General features: G+C 42.8%; 2 protein-coding genes across 3 annotated transcripts in view; one reads left to right on the top strand and one right to left on the bottom strand.

Annotated features, from left to right (window-relative positions):
- LEF1 (lymphoid enhancer binding factor 1) overlaps window positions 1-2681 on the top strand; it is a 126420-nt gene extending 123739 nt beyond the window's left edge. For both annotated transcript variants that reach the window (XM_017853074.1, XM_017853073.1), the window contains one exon: window positions 1483-2681. In XM_017853074.1, the coding sequence (XP_017708563.1) occupies window positions 1483-1562 (80 nt within the window). In that variant the 3' untranslated portion in view covers window positions 1563-2681. The remainder of the gene's footprint in view (window positions 1-1482) is intronic.
- A 9696-nt stretch (window positions 2682-12377) lies between these two features.
- HADH (hydroxyacyl-CoA dehydrogenase) overlaps window positions 12378-17785 on the bottom strand; it is a 45606-nt gene continuing 40198 nt past the window's right edge. The window contains exons 7-8 of the mRNA XM_017853072.1: window positions 14234-14350; window positions 12378-13304 (exon numbers count right to left, since the gene is read on the bottom strand). Of these exons, the coding sequence (XP_017708561.1) occupies window positions 13186-13304; window positions 14234-14350 (236 nt within the window). The 3' untranslated portion in view covers window positions 12378-13185. The remainder of the gene's footprint in view (window positions 13305-14233; window positions 14351-17785) is intronic.

The raw sequence follows: 17785 nt of genomic DNA, 5'->3' as shown, positions 1-17785 counted from the left end.
GTTAAACAGGGAATGGTTGATTTTCCAGGAGGATAGGAATTGAAATTGTCATTGAAGTACTTCCTCAGTTGAAATCATTCTGTGGGTGATTTCCTCCTATTTTGTTTTTTATTGGTTGGTTGGTTTTTGCTTTTTCAGTAGCTAGCCAGGTATACAAATAGCTTCTTTGTAGTCCCAATCATTTTTAGGGGCTGCATTGGGCATAATTGGAATAATACTACTAGCTAACCTACTTGCAGGGCTTGCTCTGCTCTGTGCACTTTGTGAGCACTTTAAATATAGGAGCCAAACTTCTCTTTCCAACAGCCTGAGGGGCAGGTGTTCTCACAGTTCCCATTCCATAGATCACCATCCTTCCGTGGAAAGTACTTCATGGACTGTAACTTGCCATCTAGACTTTTGTATTCATTATTAAACTATGTCAAAGCTTCCTTTTATTTCTCTTTTACTTTCTGTTTCCATTGAAATGACAAAGTGTACGATAATCCACCATTATTTAGACTGAGTTTCTAAAAGGAAACTCCTGCTTGTAACCTGGATAGCACAATCACAAGCACAAAGTGTTGGGATTCATTTGAGGCTGTCGAGGGACCCAGGTTGAGAAGGTGCTTCCAGCATCGCTGCCACCAAGGGAAAGCAGCCTCCCCAAGTTCAAAGCAGCGGAAGCACGTGCTCTCTGGAGCGAAGGAACGGAACTTTGCCATGCTTTTACTTTCCTTTTGTCTCTGTCTCATCTTGTTACACTGTTACATTTTACTATTAATCAGTTTTTAAAAAATCTCACATCATTAAAGTTTTGGGGATGTGGGAGTTCTCTTTTTTGAAAATCATTATCACCAATATCTGGCAACATTACTTTAACATATTTGCTGAGTGTCCTTTCCGAGGTTAACATTAAAGATCCTAGATGTTAGGAAGGAAAAAAAAATCTTGAAAATTGTAAGATCTTAAGGAAAAAGGGAGAGGTTTGTATCCTCTGGACTGTGAATATGAGCGGACAGAGCACACAGCGTCACGGGAGCTGGCAGTGCATTGGGTAATGTGAATATGTCTGTCCTATGTAGAATCATAGAATGGCTTCCCACAGTGGACTAAAAACACCAAACATTGCAGCATGACACGTCTTTCCCTGATCTGGCTGTTGCCTGTCTTCCCTATTCTTGTTTGGCTGTTTCCTACTTGTGTTTTTCAAACTTTTTTCTGTTCTTTTTACCATGACCCAGAGTATTAGCTACATTTCACATCATAACTCTGTGCATACATATACATGGAACCAAAGTAAAAATGTCACTATATTAACTCTGTAGTGTACTCTCAGGATTTTTGACTGCATAGGGCAATTCATTTTAGCCATCCCCAGATCAGCAAAATGGATTAATTAAATGCAGAAGTTATAAGACATATATGGTATGGAATAGAGGTTATAATCTTAAGGCCTACGGCAAATTCATATTAATAGCATTTCATTTGTTCCTTCTTGAGGTGGAAAACGAAGCTCATTCCCAACGTGCAAAGCCAAGGCAGCGACCCCAGGACCTCTTCTGGAGATGGAAGCTTGTTGAAAATCCAGACTGTCTCCACGGCCTGCCCAGTTGACCCCAAAGGAACACTGACATCAATTTTACCCTGAGGTCACTGCTAGAGACCCTGATCCATAAAGACAATCACTGCCAACTCCTCTTTCGTCTACTGCAAGGGCCAAGTTCCAAAATAAAGCATATAAAGTTTTTTTAAAAGGAAATGTTAAAGCACGTGAGAATGCTAGCAGGCTGTGGGGCAGCTGAGCAGCTTTTCTCCCTCATCTCTGTGTGCACTTCCCAGAGCATCTTGCATCCAAACCTGTAACCTTTCGGCAAGGACAGTAACTTGGCTGCATTTGCCTGCCATGCGCAACTGGAGCCAGCAACCAGCACATCCATCAGCACCCCAGTGGAGGAGTTCGTGGAAGAGTTCCCTCTTTGTTTCTGTCTTCATTTTTCTTTCTCTTCTTTTCTCCTAAAGCTTTTATTTAACAGTGCAAAAGGATCAGTTTTTTTGTTTGCTTTTTTAAACTTGAATTTTTTTAATTTACACTTTTTAGTTTTAATTTTCTTGTATATTTTGCTAGCTATGAGCTTTTAAATGAAATTCAAAGTTCTGGAAAAGTTTGAAATAATGAAATAAAAGAAGCCTTCTTTTCTGAGACAGCTTCTCTGGTAAGTGGCTTCTCTGTGAATTGCCTGTGACACATAGTGGCTTCTCTGCCCTTGTAAGGTGTTCAATAGAGCTAAATAAATGTAATAGCCAAATCCACTCTGTTGGTAGCAATTGGCAGCCCTATTTCAGTTTATTTTTTCTTCGGTTTTCTTCTTTTTTTTTAAACAGTAAACCTTAACAGATGCATTCAGCAGACTGGTTTGCAGTGAATTTTCATTTCTTTCCTTATCACCCCTTGTTGTAAAAAGCCCAGCACTTGAATTGTTATTACTTTAAGTGTTCTGTATTTGTATCTGTTTTTATTAGCCAATTAGTGGGATTTTATGCCAGTTGTTAAAATGAGCATTGATGTACCGTTTTTTAAAATAGCAAGGCACAGCCTTTGCCCAAAACTGTCATCCTAATGTTTGTCATTCCAGTTTGAGTTAACGTGCTGAGCATTTTTTAAAAGAAGCTTTGTAATAAAACATTTTTAAAAAGTGTCATTTTATTAAGAGTGAAGTTCCTGATAACCTAAAATTGGTAATGAACTAAATCCACAGGCCAGGGCAGAGCTGGTTTGTAGAGAGGAGCAGTTTGTGTGAGAGGGGTGCTACTGGTGCAGCCTTCTCCAGGGACAGGCCAGCACTGGCTGTATAGGGGCACCTTGCCCTGTCTCCTAGACATGCAGTCCTCAAAAGTACTTGTATGGCTTGGGCCTCCCTCCTTTTCCAGGTGTAGGTATGAAACAGGGTCAAAGGAAGAAAAGAGGTTGTCAGATGGGAGTGAGTCCTTTCCTGAGCACAGATCATGGGCTCCCACCATCTGGTTGTGGTGCTCATTGAAAGTCCACAGGTACTGCCTCTCTTCAGAGCTCACTGGTGTTCAAACTGGGCTTCCACATCGTGGGGTCCCAGTGGTGAAGGTATGTCAACACCCCCACCCATCTTCCCAGTCAACATTTTCTAAGTCCTGAGTTGTATTTTGTAATTTTTACCTTACTAGTACATGTTACAAGTTGGTATCTGATGAGGAAAAACTGTATTTTAAGTTTAAAAGTGAATATGTCATGTTCTTCCACAATGGTTTTCTATCCCTTGAGCTACTTTAAGAACCACTATCACTGGTCCAACTTAAACCTCTCTGCTGAAATTCTAGCTCGATTTCCCCTTTGGAACCTTCAGTGCAGCTGGGGAACAGCTGGCTACCATACTTACAATAACCATCCTCATACTGTACTTGAAGATTGCCATTAAATCACCCCTCAAATTTCTCTTCTCCAGGCTAAGTAATCCCAATTCCTTGAACCTTTCATCATCAGTCCTTTAATCATTTTCATTACTATCCTCTGGAACCTTTTCAATTCTTCTTCATTTAGTCCTAAACTTGAACCAGGGGAAAAAAAAAAGTTATGTTTAGGGGGCCTACTTGTTATAAAGGTTTCATATTCAGCCCTGGCCAGAACTTCATTTGAAAATTATCTCTGAGTTTTTTTTAGCATGCATGAACCAACTAGTTAAAAACAGTCTAAAGCTGCCACCATGATCTTTTTGAGAGTTAACTAGAAAATCCAACAAAATGGTAAGGGAGGTAACATCCAACAAAATGGTAAGGGAGGTAACAGTGGAGCATTATGCCAACACATTGATGAGCTCTTCTGGATGTAGAAAGAAAGCAATTAATAATAAAAGTCTGTTCATCAGGGCAACAGGCATAGCTGGATCTATACCTGAGACTTGAGGCTTGGCCAAAGCCCACTCAACTCTTCTCTCCCTCGGTTCCTTCTCCTCTCAAAAAATGCAGAGGCCAAGCCCCAAGTCTCAGGTGTGTATATCCTGCTATGGAATCTAATAATCCATGTCTTTCAACTTCACAAAAAATTAGTGAAGTTGAAAGAAATGGGTTGCTTGGACCCTCAGCCAGTTCTTTCCACAAACTTGGTCCCCTCCTAGTTTCCTGTATTTCTTCCAGAATAATTTTTCCCAAATAACTTTGATGTCACTGCACAGAGCTCATTCTGGGATCATTCTGCCCAAATCCTGCTTTCTGTAGGCAGCAGTTCTGGGGGAGAGTCAATAGTCCCCCTAGAGATAGGGATCAAAGCGGGTGTCTGTGGGGAGAGGGACACTCCTCTGGCCACTTCTTCTGTTTGATCTTGAAGGGATTTGGCCTCCTTCCCTGCAGCGAACTCAGAGCTGAACTGTGTGCCAAGAAGAGGCTAGGTCAGCCTTCTTTCTGGGAGCTTAGCCTTCTCTGAGGTCACAGCTGGCATGCGGGTCTGTATGAAGGGGTGTTTTCCTTCTGGTTCTAGTTTGGTTGCTAGGGCTGCTGGCAACTACCTGTTTAGCTGGAAGGTGACTTTGAACTGTTTCATGACTACAGTTGTCTTAAGTATTATACAATACATTTTTCCTCTAGTTTGGTCTACAGCTGCAACAATATGGAAACTCTAATAAAGGGCCTATGAACAATAACAAGATGTCTGTGTGGCTGTGCTTTTAAAGTAGAAGAGTTATGAGTGAGTAATACACAGTTCTGACAGAAAAGAGGCACCTAACATCCACATGATGTAGTAGTTGTTGAAAAATCACATTTACCACTTCTGCCACAGAATGTGATCTTCCAGACATGGAAGATGAGAACTTTAAGAGCTGCCATGTGAAACCTAACCTCTAAAGATACACAAGAAAATGTGGACTGCTTTTTAATAGAAACTATAAAAATTGATGGCAATTAAGTATCTTAATACTAATAGAAGGATGTCATTCTATACACCATTTATACTTACGTATTGGAAAAAATAAGATTGGTTTTCTTGGCAATTATTTGGCGGATATCATTCTGGAAGTGGCTTTTCTAAATTTCTTCAACTTTTTTCTGGGAAAACTTTTATCTTTATTCTGCAGCCAGGCATGACTCAGGGAGAGTGTACCAAGGTGACTCACCTCTAAGCAGGGTGTACCAACAGCAACTATTTAAAATAAAAATTATGAGCATGAATCAAAGTAAACTACATACATGTTAATAATTTATAGTAAAACTTGAGACAAGTGAAACTCTATTTGCCTTTATTGAAGAAACAGTGCTAATGTTGTTTATAACATTGTTCATCAACAGTAAACTGGCATTAAATAACAGTTGCCTTCATTCAGTACATTTCTACTGAGCACTTTCTAATGGGCTATGCTCAAATAACTGGATGCCAGAAAAATGTTTTGTATTGTCTGTCTACTGTAGGCATATAACAAATGCCTACTGTCTGTATTTGTTACAATTGCAAGGGTTCTTTTCCCTGGATGATAATTTGGACTTAAAACAGGTTATACTAGGAAGGAGGTGGCCCAGCGGAGAAAGTCCTGGTTTAGAGTCCACAGAGCTGGACAAAATCTACTCATCCCACTGTTGGGAACAGCACACTAAACCCCTCTGGGCACACTTCCTCACGGGCTAAGGTGTCACAGACCTCTGCCAGGGTATGTGAGAGGTAAAGGAGAGAGAAGCCTGACAGGAAGTGACTAGTAAATTAATTTCCCCTTGAATTGTTTTATAATGTGTTAGAAAACATGTTTCGTCCAGTGCAAAAAGTATCTCGTTTATGTACTGCCTTGTAGCCACGGAACATGTGAGCATATTTCTGCCTAGGGAAGCAGTTGGTAACAGGACTAAGCACTCTGTTTTGGAGTCAGGATCATGGAAGTACTTGTACAAAAGGGGCAGAGTTTGGATTTTATTGGGTCATCTACACTGATATGTTCATATAAATATTTTTCTTAATATATAATAGCTTGGGATGTTACCAGCTAAATTATTAAATTTTTGATCCCCACTAAATAAGTGGGAGAAATTGGTAGAAAATGTATTTGCCAGATGGAATGACAATACTGCATACAAATAGAGGTCATCATACATCATTTTAACGGTTTTCTCTGTAATTACAGTGGAATTTGTATACTAGTCATTTTCTCTTCTCCATCTAAAACTTCCCTTGGAATCTGAAATCAGTAGAATCACTGAATTATATTCTACACCATAGTGATTTTTTTTTTTTCCCCAACAGGAAGATGTATGAGGCAACCACAGTAAAACAGAGCCCACAAGTTGGCCTGGTTGTCATTACAGGTCCTTTCAAAGTTAGTTCAGACTCCCACTGCTCAACTGGAGGACAGCAACAATGGCTTTTGAGTCTCGCCTGCCCTCCATGCTCAGCTCTGGAGACAGCCCTCAGCGCTGCACAAAGCCAGGACTGTGCAATGCTCACTGCAGGGCTCACCAAAGCTCAGAGGTGCTTTGTGAGCAATCTCATCTGCTCGCCACATGCTGGCATCTGGTATAGGCTGTGCCTGCTTTGCTTCTCATGTTCCAATTAGCTGGGTCTGATCTTTCCTCAGCGCCTGGTCCTAGAGAGTGCAAACCCATCCAGGCAGCCCTTACGAAAACCACCCGGCTTTCAATCTGAACGCAAGACAATATCGTGGCCACTGCAACTTTTATACTCAGATTTGTTTAGATTGTCTCTGTTCTTCCCCAAGCCTTTGCTCCTTAGAACAGCATCTCTCAGACTGGGTGATGAGATCTTTAGCTGGCAGGGATGAGGATGTGAAGGAGGTGCAGAGTCTCAAGGAGGCCATGGTTAATTGGGAAGGGGCAGGCACTGTAAACTGCAAATCATGTGAATGAGATGAGAGGTGCTATTCTCTCTCGGCATTTGGGATTAATTATTTTAATAAAGGCATGCATTTAATAAAGGTGTGTGCGCGCGCACACATGCACACACAAGACTTAAGAAGGGGAGGACAACAGAAAAAAAATCAAGATAAAAGTATTAATACCCTTACATGAGTCCTGTGATTTGTGATAACATTGTACCAGCTAGCGGCAGAAGCCAGCACGAGACTGAGTGCAGAAAGGGTATCTGGTTCTAAGCAATCAGTGTGCACTGTTCACTCTGCTGTGTGTGTGTGTGTGTGCGCGCGCACACGTCCAAGCTAAAGTCTCTGCCTAGCTACGTAGACTTTGAGGCTGGACAGAGCTTTTCCATTTCAGCCCCCTTGGTCCTACTACAAATTGGTGTGGTAGAAGGATAGCTTGCTTTCCACTCCCACCCTTCCCTACAACTTGAATATTGAGGCTAAAGAGCTCCAGAAAACTACCTTCCCAGCAGCATATACCAAAACCTCCACACAGAATGAGGCAGTTGGGAACCATTCAAACTGCCTCAAGCAGGAAATTCAGTTTCAAAAATGCCATCCTCCCTCCCTACTAGTTTTGGAGGCATCTCAATTTCCTGTCTTCTACACCTGCAGTCTGAGTGAAATGGTGAAGTGGCTGTTCAAGAGCAGGTAGCAAGGGCAGAGTTCTTACTCCAGGAGGTTTTCTCTTCTAATACCCACTTGCCTGAGAACAGACTACATTTTCTGGTAGAATATTCCAGTAACTGCATCTATAGAAGTGAGGCTGAGATGTCTCGGTGGTTTACTGACATCATGAAGGGCTCCATTGCCACTCTGTCATCCAAAGGGATTCTACCTCAACAGACTATTTTAAGAGATGGGGTCTCGCTATGTTGCCCAGGCTGGACTCAATCTCCTGGGCTCACACAATCCTCCACCTCAGTCTCCCAAGAAGTTGGTATTACAGGTGTGCCGCACCCCACCCAGCTTGACAAACTGTTTAAGTTAGCTATGGTATCCTCTCCCCTCCTTGATGATGAATGTTTCAACCCAAGGGCCCATCCTATTGCTCCCTTGGCTAAATAATAGACCTAGTAGGGACTCCCACAATTGTGTTCTGAAGAAATCTTTAGGAGTCACCTAATGTCATTTAAAACTACTGGCCACTACAATCCTAGCACTTTGGGAGGTCGAGGCAGGTGGATCACTTGAGGTCAGGAGTTCGAGACCAGCCTGGCCAACATGATGAAACCCTGTCTCTACTAAAAATTTAAAAATTAGCTAGGTGTCGTGGTGGGTGCCTGTAATCCCAGCTACTAGGGAGGCTGAGGCAGGAGAATGGCTTGAACCTGGGAGGCAGAGGTTGCAGTGAGCCAAGATCATGCCACTGTACTCCAGCCTGGGTGACAGAACAAGACTCTGTCTCAACAAAATAAATAAAAATAAATACATAAAACTACATAACGATAGAATGAAGCATCATTCTGCTCTTGTTCATATGCCACCACTTCTCTAATTACCGCGTGTTAGGAGAATCTTGGGAACTTCTCTCCTACACACTTGTTGTTTGGGGTCTTAAATCATCTAGTCTATTGCTCACACATAACATGTAGCCTACCTGAGTGACAACAACCCCTTTCTGACTAGCCCCAACCAGCACCTCTCTGAAAGCGCGGGAAGACCTTCCAGAGGAGCTGTGGGGTGGAGTGCAGAGCCCCAGCACTGGTTTTTTTGCCAGGTAGCCCAACCGCTTAATTTCTGAGACTCACTTTTCCAACACTCAGTCCTGTTCTGAATCTTCAGCCTATTCCCCGCTGCTGTCACATGTTCAGGGCTGTCATCTGTAACCCGATGAACACAGGTTACTGGGGGCTTCCTTCACAACTGGCCTATAGATGACAGGCAGTGTGCTCAACACCTGAAACCTACTTCGCTCAGTCCCCAGCAACCCTATGGCATAGGTTCCATCCTTATGCCCATTCTTCCGATATATCCAGAAAACAAATAGCTTCTCTAGGTTACACAGGGAAAGACAGTGGAACTGAGAACTAGAACCCAAGTTGGTTTAATTGAAAAGCCCATGCTGTCAATTAGTTGTGTTGGTTAATCCTGCAGCAGCTACAGTTGGTGATTACACTAAAACATTGAATAACATCAGTATCAATGACAGGGTTCTCTGTCTTTCAGGAGTTAAAGTGTGTTATGCCATGTCAAATAGTAGCAAGGAAAAAAATGCTAAAATAGACATTAAAACTGTGATGATGAAACAGTGAGACCACTTTAAAAAATAGAATTTACACAGCCAAATGGATTCTTTCAAAGTATAGTACTGAAAGCTCAGCCATGATTTCATTGTTCAAAGCATTTTTTCAGATTACTATTTATGTGGCATCAATGCCTGTTTACAAGAAAATTAGTCTCATAAAATTATAGCCACACCTTATACTTTTGGTAGACTTAATGAGTTACTTAGGTTGAAATGTTAAAGGGATTAAAATCAAGGTGGGACGACACAAAAGCTTGTTTCAAATATGTGAGCCATACAACTCACCAAGAGAAAGCATAATTAGTGTATGTTGTTGTATAACATAGTGACTAACAGTGGCTGTACCCTCTCCAATGATGACTAGTTGAATCTCAAATGAGTTTCTGAAAGCTGATGTGTTAGTCAAAACACCTACCCTTAACAGAACCCAGTGGAGAGTCATTTTCTTTTTTTTTTTTTTCTTTTTTTATTTTTGAGACAGAGTCTTGCTCTGTTGTCCAGGCTGGAGTCCCATGGCGCCATCTCGGCTCACTGCAACCTCCGCCTCCTGGGTTCAAGCAATTCTCCTGCCTCAGCCTTCCAAGTAGCTGGGATTACAGGTGCCCGCCACGACGCCCGGCTAATTTTTTGTGTTTTTAGTAGAGAAAGGGTTTCACTGTTGGCCAGGCTGGTATCAAACTCCTGACCTCATGATCTGCCCGCCTCAGCCTCCCAAAGTGCTGGGATTACAGGCATGAGCCACCGCACCCGGCCGAGAGTCATCTTCTAACACTGGATTTGTACATGGTAGTTCCCCAGTTCCAAGACGTGGTTCCACCTTACCCCCACGCTGCATCATTCAACAGTTCCCAAAGAGGAAACACATTTTACAATTGATGTCAGAAAAAGTTAACCACTTCCCCAGAAAACTACTATTAACAGTGAATCTTAAGAACATGAGAGGGCCATGATTTTTATTTTAGAAAGGTATCTTAGCATTAAAACGATCCTTCGGAGAACTCCATTTTACTAAACAGAATTGAAGTCTAGGTGATGGCTATCAGAGGATCACCATCTTTTTCAGCAAGTCATCTCATAAGTTGCCTGGTTCTTTTTAATCTCAAACTTTCACTTGTATTATAGGTAAATAAAAATATCACTGGCCAGGCGTGGCGGTGCACACCTGTAATCCCAGCGCTTTAGGAGGCTGAGGTGGGTGAGTCACGAGGTCAGGAGTTCGAGATCAGCCTGACCAACATGGTAAAACCCCATCTCTACTAAAAATGCAAAAATTAGCCGGGTGTGGTGATGTGTGCCTGTAATCCCAGCTACTCAGGAGGCTGAGGCAGGAGAATCACTTGAACCTGGGAGGCGGAGGTTGCAGTGAGCCGAGATTGCGCCACTCTACTTCAACCTAGGCAACAGTGAGCCTCCATCTCAAAAAACAAATAAATTAAAATATCACTAAGAGGAAGCATAGGAGAGAGGAAAAAAAGTGGCCAGGTACGGTGGCTCATGCCTGTAATCCCAGCACTTTGGGAGGCTGAGGCGGGAAAATCACGAGGTCAGGAGTTCGAGACCAACCTGGCCAGCATGGTGAAACCCCGTCTTTACTAAAACTATAAAAAATTAGCCAGGCATGGTGGCACACACCTGTAGTCCCAGCTACTTGGGAGGCTGAGGCAGGAGAACTGCTTGAACCTGGCAGGTGGAGTTTGCAGTGAGCCAAGATTGCGCCATTGCACTCCAGCCTGGGTGACAGAGCGAGACTCCATCTCGGGGGGGAAAAAAAAAAAAAAAAGGATCCTCTTGACCTAAAACTTGGTCTTTACTTTCAAGTGTCATAAAAGATTCATGACGTTTAGGAGGCAAGTTTGGGGAGATGAGAACCATGAGCAGTGACACCAGGCCCAGCAGCACTGCCAGGACCCACGCTCCCTCTTGAACAAATGCTGCCAAAACACAGTGGAGGATGATGCAAGGCACCTGGGGCTCTCACTGAGGCTCAGTTCTTAACCACAGACTGAGCAAACAGCAGCAGCGGGCCTGTATTTGGAAGCAGAGAACCTGACTGACATGACCTTCCCTCTCCCTGGCCCCAAGATCTCTCCATGGCAAGCAGCTTCATTCACCTGAGAACGCAGAGATGTGGACTTGGGAAAGAAAAAGCTACTCCCTCACCTCCTATGTCTAAGGGAAGGATGTTCAAAATCCCTTCCTGGTTCCAAACATGGTGCAGCATAGAAAATATTTTTTGAAAACAATAAAAGGATATTGAGAGACTAGGCCTTTTGACTATTTGGTAGGCTTAAAGTATTTTAAAACGCCAGCCAGAAAGACTGCTGCAGCCCCTACCGTCTCATCCTGGCAGGCTGACAGTCACATTGTTGAGTTACATCTTTCCTGGAATTCAGTGGTCAAGAATGAATGCTGCCATTTCCAGGACAAGGGCCTGCATCCTATGGGGACTCTGGTGAGAGGGTAAGGAAGTGAAGCCTCCACTTAGGTCCAGGGCTCATGTCAAAGGTCAAAAGCCAGCCTGAGAGAAAGCAGGGAGCTGTCAGACCACAAGGGTAACCTTTAGCGATGGAAATGCGGGTGGCCTCACAGGTGCTTCCTTTTGTTCGTTAGGCAGCGTTTTATAAGAATAACCTAAAAGTGTCCTACCCAGGTTCTATGTGTGGTAAAAATGCACCGATGTATTTTTTTCCCACTATGCTTAGATTCAAATTTTTAAAAATTAATAAGCTCCCTTTTATCAGCCATAAAATGAAGAAAAAAAAATCTCTCGACTATTAGACCTATATAACCCAGGATACCAAACAAGGATGTCCATTTTAGGGAAAGTCCTGTCTGAAAGTTTGGATCTGAGATTTTCAAATGGGCTATTTTGTACTTAATTTTATCAAAACCTAGTCCTAATCTAGGCTCTGTGACAAAATATCTAGTGACTTTGGACACATCCCTTAAGCTTTCTGCTAATGAGGCTACTGGACCTCAGGATTTCTGATGTCTTTCCAACTCCAAAATTCTATCTTGGAAGACATTTTCTCAAGCCAATGATTAAAAGAAGCTTACGTTACACTATTTCACTTTGTTGGCAAAGAAGAAACAGATGTTTCTTAAAAATTGTTCTCTGTGCCCCTATTACTGCTTTCCTGGTAAGAAATCTGAAAGCGATGGCCACAGGCAGGTTTCACAAAACGCCTTCCCCTGCCACTCCTCCTCCCCATCACTCCCACTTTAAAAATTAACAGCAGGCCAAAGAAGAGGGGAAATAGCTTCTGCTAAATTATCAACTTTTTACTTTTATAAACATTTGAGTGTATTACAATTTTATATTATACATTTCTTTTTCAATTCAAATTTTCAGACGAAAACACTGTATTTTAGTAGAGTCAATTTATAGGCAATTTGCAACCGCGATTTCTCATGGAAAAAAGACACAGACAGACAGTAATCATTCAGATCTGTGGAACTGACTGACCATGAAAACTGACCTCCTGCAAACCATGCACACAGATATGCCGACCCATCCAGCAGCAGCATCTTCACGATGAACTGAATAAAGACACATCTTATGTCGTGCCCAGAATGTAGGGCAAGACTCAAAGCTGCAGGCAGCAAAATGTTCTTATAAAGGCAAGATCCAGGTGCTGCTCGCTGCAGTGCTTCACAGACATACAACGTGCGTGCCAGTGGCTTGTGACTCTCGCATGCAGCAACAGTGGGCATGGTGAACTCGCACTCTTGGAGGAAGTACTTTTCCCTTGATGAGAGAACGAATCCAGGCAATTCTTCATAAAAATGACAAGGTACAAAAAAAAAGTTTGCTCCAAGGCACCAAGGGTAGAAAGCTGTTTAGAAAATACACAGAAGTGAATAGACTGAAAAAGGGAATTAGTTCTTAATGGAGAAACTATTACTGCTGTAACTGGTGTAATAATCACTTCAGATAGCTTACAATCAAAATGCACATTGATTAGACTGTGCTGTGTGAGAGAATGTCAGACCAAAGAGCATTCCCACAGGCACTCGGGGCACTGGCTGGAAAGTGCTCTCAGGGGTTCTTCTCAGAGCCGGAGAAGCTGCACATCATTTGTATTTGTAAAATCCTTCTCCAGTCTTCTTGCCGGACTTGTTCTCTGCTACCAGCTTATTCAAGCATGGGCTGGGCTGATATAATGGGTTCTTCACATCTGTTTCATGCCACCCTATTGAGAGGAGGGAACAGAACTCAGGATGAAGTGCTGGGTTTATTTTTACACCTTGGCATTCCCAAGGGCAAGTCTGGAGGCCTGCCTCTGCTGTGGGAAAGCCCCCCAGGCATGGTGCCCCTCCGGCCACCACTGCAGAGGCACCGAGGAAGGCTGTGCTGGTGCAGTCACATCAGCCCCAAAGCTGCTGCACTGCCACCCACCTGTGCTGCCTGAAGCCTGGCCCTGCTATGGCCCTCCTGCTTATCCAGTGTCTTCTCAGAAATCACTAAGGCCAAAGGCCCAAGTACACTGACAGAAGCCATTAATTTGCTTCTGTTAGTTAACTGTCACTGGCACAGTTAACTTTCAGAATACATGTTAAAAAATCTGCATTCCTGCCATTGGTATTTTGCATCCACATAAAATTCAAAATTTAATTCTTCAACTAGCATTCTGTGAAACTTGGGAACAGATAGCTACATTCAACTTCAGTAGTCCAGTTTTAATTATTATTTTTATTTTTACCGTCTTCAGAGCTATTACATTACAATGGATATATTTTTTTAAAATGGATGTGTATCTTGCTTGCAATGGAGGTTACACAAATCAATTTATGTGATAAAATAACACATTGTACCAATGTCAATTTCCTGGGATTTAATATTGTACTATGGCTATATAACCATTGGGGGAAACTGGGTGAAGGTCACACAAGACCTGTTTGTGCTATATTTTGTCTTCAAGGTTACCCTGTTAAAGAGATACTAGACAGTCACATTCTTCCTTCTCCTGCCATCTGTTCATGAATCCTCAACCTGGTAAGGCAGGATTTTGGAAGGTCTTAATTAAGACCCCTGCTAACTTGTTTTTAAAAGGCATTATAATTTATAGCTCAGAAAAACTACCTCAACTCAATAAAGACAACAAAAAATTCCAATTCCTACCATCTATGATGAACTTTGTAGTATCTAGTCCGACATAATCTAGAAGTTCAAATGGGCCCATGGGGTAACCAGCTCCTAATTTCATAGCAGTGTCAATGTCTTCTTTGGATGCATCACCTAAGGAGAAAAGGGCAGCACTGGGTCACCACCACCTTTCCTTGAATTCTCCCTATCACAGGATTAGCCCCAGAATTACTAGAATTTTATATGCTTACACAATAAAAAAAAATGTCTTAGAGTAAGACTTTCTGGCTTGGGTAAGATTTCCTCTCTAAAGTACATGCCAAAGAGGTCATAAGATTTTATTTGTTTTTTTGAGACAGACTCTTGCTCTGTTCCCAAACTGGAGTGCAATGGCACAATCTTGGCTTGTTGCAACCTCTGCCTCCTGGGTTCAAGTGATTCTCCTGCCTCAGCCTCCCAAGTGGCTGAGACTACAGCTGTGCACCCCCATACAGAGCTAATATTTATACTTTTAGTAGAGACAGGGTTTCACCATTTGGCCAGGCAGGCTGGTCTCAAACTCCCAACCTCAAGTGATCCTCCTGCCTCAGCTTCCCAAAGTGCTGAGATTACAGGTGTAAGCCACAGTGTGTGGCCCAAGATTTTCAAAGCTACTGCACCACTGAGGTGAATTCTGGAGTACTAATACCCTGTTCATGGAGACAGAAGTCTCCATGCCTGGAAACTTCAGCTACTTTCAAATAAATTGGGATTTTCCAACTCTGGAATCATTTATTAAAACATCATTTAATGCTAGGACATATTTTGATTTATAAATATACTTTCTTTAAAAGAAAACTAAGTTTTCTGCTTTTGCATGTATAGTCATTGTATGTATTTTTTTCCCCCAGTTTTTTGGGTTTTATAAGTAAGGAGTACTCCCCTGGCATCACATTCACACAAATCTTTTAGTCAAGATACCTTTTAAAGAAAAGCCCAAACCTGAGTTAGAATCGCCACACATGTTTGGAAGTCTGTTGAGTAGACTAAGACAAGGAGCAATGTACTTTTCCCCTGGAAATTTACTCTTACCATGTCCTTTGGCCCCAAGAGGCCTTTATAGAGAACAACCTGTTCCCTTTCTTTGAAATCAGAAAAGTAGAATAGTCTGCAACAAGTGGCTGTCTAGAATTTTGTTCCAAAGCATAAAGAAGTCAATCAGATCAAAGCTAAAGAAAAGAGGGAAAAATGTTAAGACACTCAGAGAAACTACTTAAACATTGATAAAGACGATATTTTTTAAAAGCATATAAAGTACTAAAGTAATGCCAAAGGATTTCAAGGCATTTTAAGGTGATTAAAATATACCTCAATTATTTATTATGGTTGACATTACTAATAACTACACTAATTAGGATTAGAGATGCCTGAGAAATCATGATTTGAGTGTTAGGCCATAAGAAAGCAAAGAAACAAAAATAATCATATAGGCAGCCTCATTCATTCATTCAACTTCTATTTATTATGTAGCGGCACCAGAGATGTAGAATGAGACAAAGATGAACAAGACAAGCATTCAAGGTACTCATGATATAATGGGAGAACTCAGATGTGTAAGCCAAAAGCTTCAACATAATAAGACCTGAAGATTCATGACTCACACAGCTGTGTGTGAGAAAAGATGGACAGGTTTACTCACACTGCCAGGGCTTCACCAAAACCACCCCCATGCCTGGGTCCTAGAAGATGAAGGTAATCCTGAGATGAGCAGACCAGGAAGGGCATTCTAGGTAGAGAGAACAGCATATGCAGAGGGAGGAATGGGAAAGAACACAGTACATTTGGGGTGTGGCTCTGAAGCTTAAAAGTGGGTTCTACTCAGAGGATTTCATTAGGAAGCCTTGCGGCTTCTGTGCTGATAGAGCCCCGGAATGCTGGAAGTGCTGGCCTCACAGGCTCCTCAGGCTTGGGATAAGCTCCCTGTCCTTAGGGTGCTGCCCTCGGACATCTTTGGGGCTCAGTCTCTTACTTCCTCCAGGCCTCTGCTCAGGTGTCATCTTTCAGAGAGCCTCTTCTCCTCCCTGCATATATAAAAGAAGCGACTCCTTGAACTAAAGAAAAGGCCAGGACACCAGGACAAGACTCTTGCCATCTCTTACTATCTTCTTCTCTACAATTACTCATCACAACCTAACATGCTTATGTACTGGTTCATTTATCATGGGCAGTCTCCCTGGGACAGAAATCTGACAGTATAATGGTTGCAACTCAGCTAAAGTCATTTAATGAAATCTATATTCAAGGACAGGACAATGAACCCTAGAAGCAAGGCTATAATTGCAGATTCAGAGACTCACTTGAGGACTGTTTTATTTCAACAAATAATATGAAGATACAGCACATGATAGAAAAATATCTAAACAACCCTACAAAGTCAGCACAACTCTAAAAATCCTGTTCTCAATAATGCAGAGTAAAAGAGGCAAACTTTCAGAAACAGAGAAATAAAATAGAAATTGTTGTGCCAAGTGAGAGTTAGACGTGGAATCATGTTTTAAACGAGTAATTCCTAAACTTCTTTAGAATCAAGTACGTCTGACAATCAGACACCCTCTCCATAAAAAGTGCACATATACCCCAAATTCTGCATCAACCTTAGGAAGTTCATTGGACACCCTCTCCCACCTCCCTCCAGTTAAGAGCCCCTAACTCCAGATAAGACAGCAAAGGAAAGCTTCCTCAGTGAAGTCCAGATCAGCACAGTTGAGGGTCTGGGACTTGTCCGACTTCTGTTTCCTTGGCTGGCTCAGCAGCACCACCTGCCAACCATTCTTAGCATGAACAGAGGCACCCAGCAACAACTCAGAAACAGCATTTTTACTCATCAGCAGCTGCCTATGTGCCCGCCCTACACAGGCACTTTGGGGCAAATAAAGATGAAGAGGAGCCAGAGTGCCCCAGAAAAGAGAGTACAGTAAGGGAAAGAAAACACCTGCCATGCCACAGGGAAGACAGTGACAAGTGACCCAAGGGAGAGCCAAAGCATGAAGAGTTGTGATGACAGAGATGACATCCAGCTGCAAGCTCTGCAGACACTCAGGTGGGGCCACGTGGGAATGGCGGGAGTAGAATCTGCGGTGATGACAGTAGGGGCAGAGAGTGGCCAGAAGGCAGGCTCTCTGGCAGAGCCTGTAGATGGCAGGTCACCGGAGAACCACTAAGCCTGTCTTGAGCAGGGGCGACAATGTGAGCAAGATGTCACATGGTGACTGGGGGGCAGGCTCATGTTCCTCCCAGGCCTGCTGCCAGCAGAGCCCTCCTGAGAAAAGCTGACCATTCGGCCCCACTGCCCCGCCCACGCTGGCAATTAGGAGTGGGTGCCTGGCAAAGGCAGCAATCCACTGTCAGACACAGCCTATCCAACCTCTGTCCCTCTGACCCACAGGGGTGACAGTTGACTGCGGCATGCATCAGGCCTCAGTCACAGTGTGAAGGAACAAGAGCAATAAAAGAGTGAAGACAGAGCTGGGACACTGGGAAAGAAGGCCCAACATGGAAGCCACAATGAGTGGACAGACAACAGAGCAAGGGGGCATGAGCCTCCACGAG

The sequence above is a fragment of the Rhinopithecus bieti genome, unplaced genomic scaffold, assembly GCF_001698545.2.
Source record: "Rhinopithecus bieti isolate Rb0 unplaced genomic scaffold, ASM169854v2 scaffold_35322, whole genome shotgun sequence".
Lineage (NCBI taxonomy): Eukaryota > Metazoa > Chordata > Mammalia > Primates > Cercopithecidae > Rhinopithecus > Rhinopithecus bieti.
Note: the sequence above shows the minus strand (reverse complement) of the source record. Positions and strands in the feature narration are given on the sequence as shown.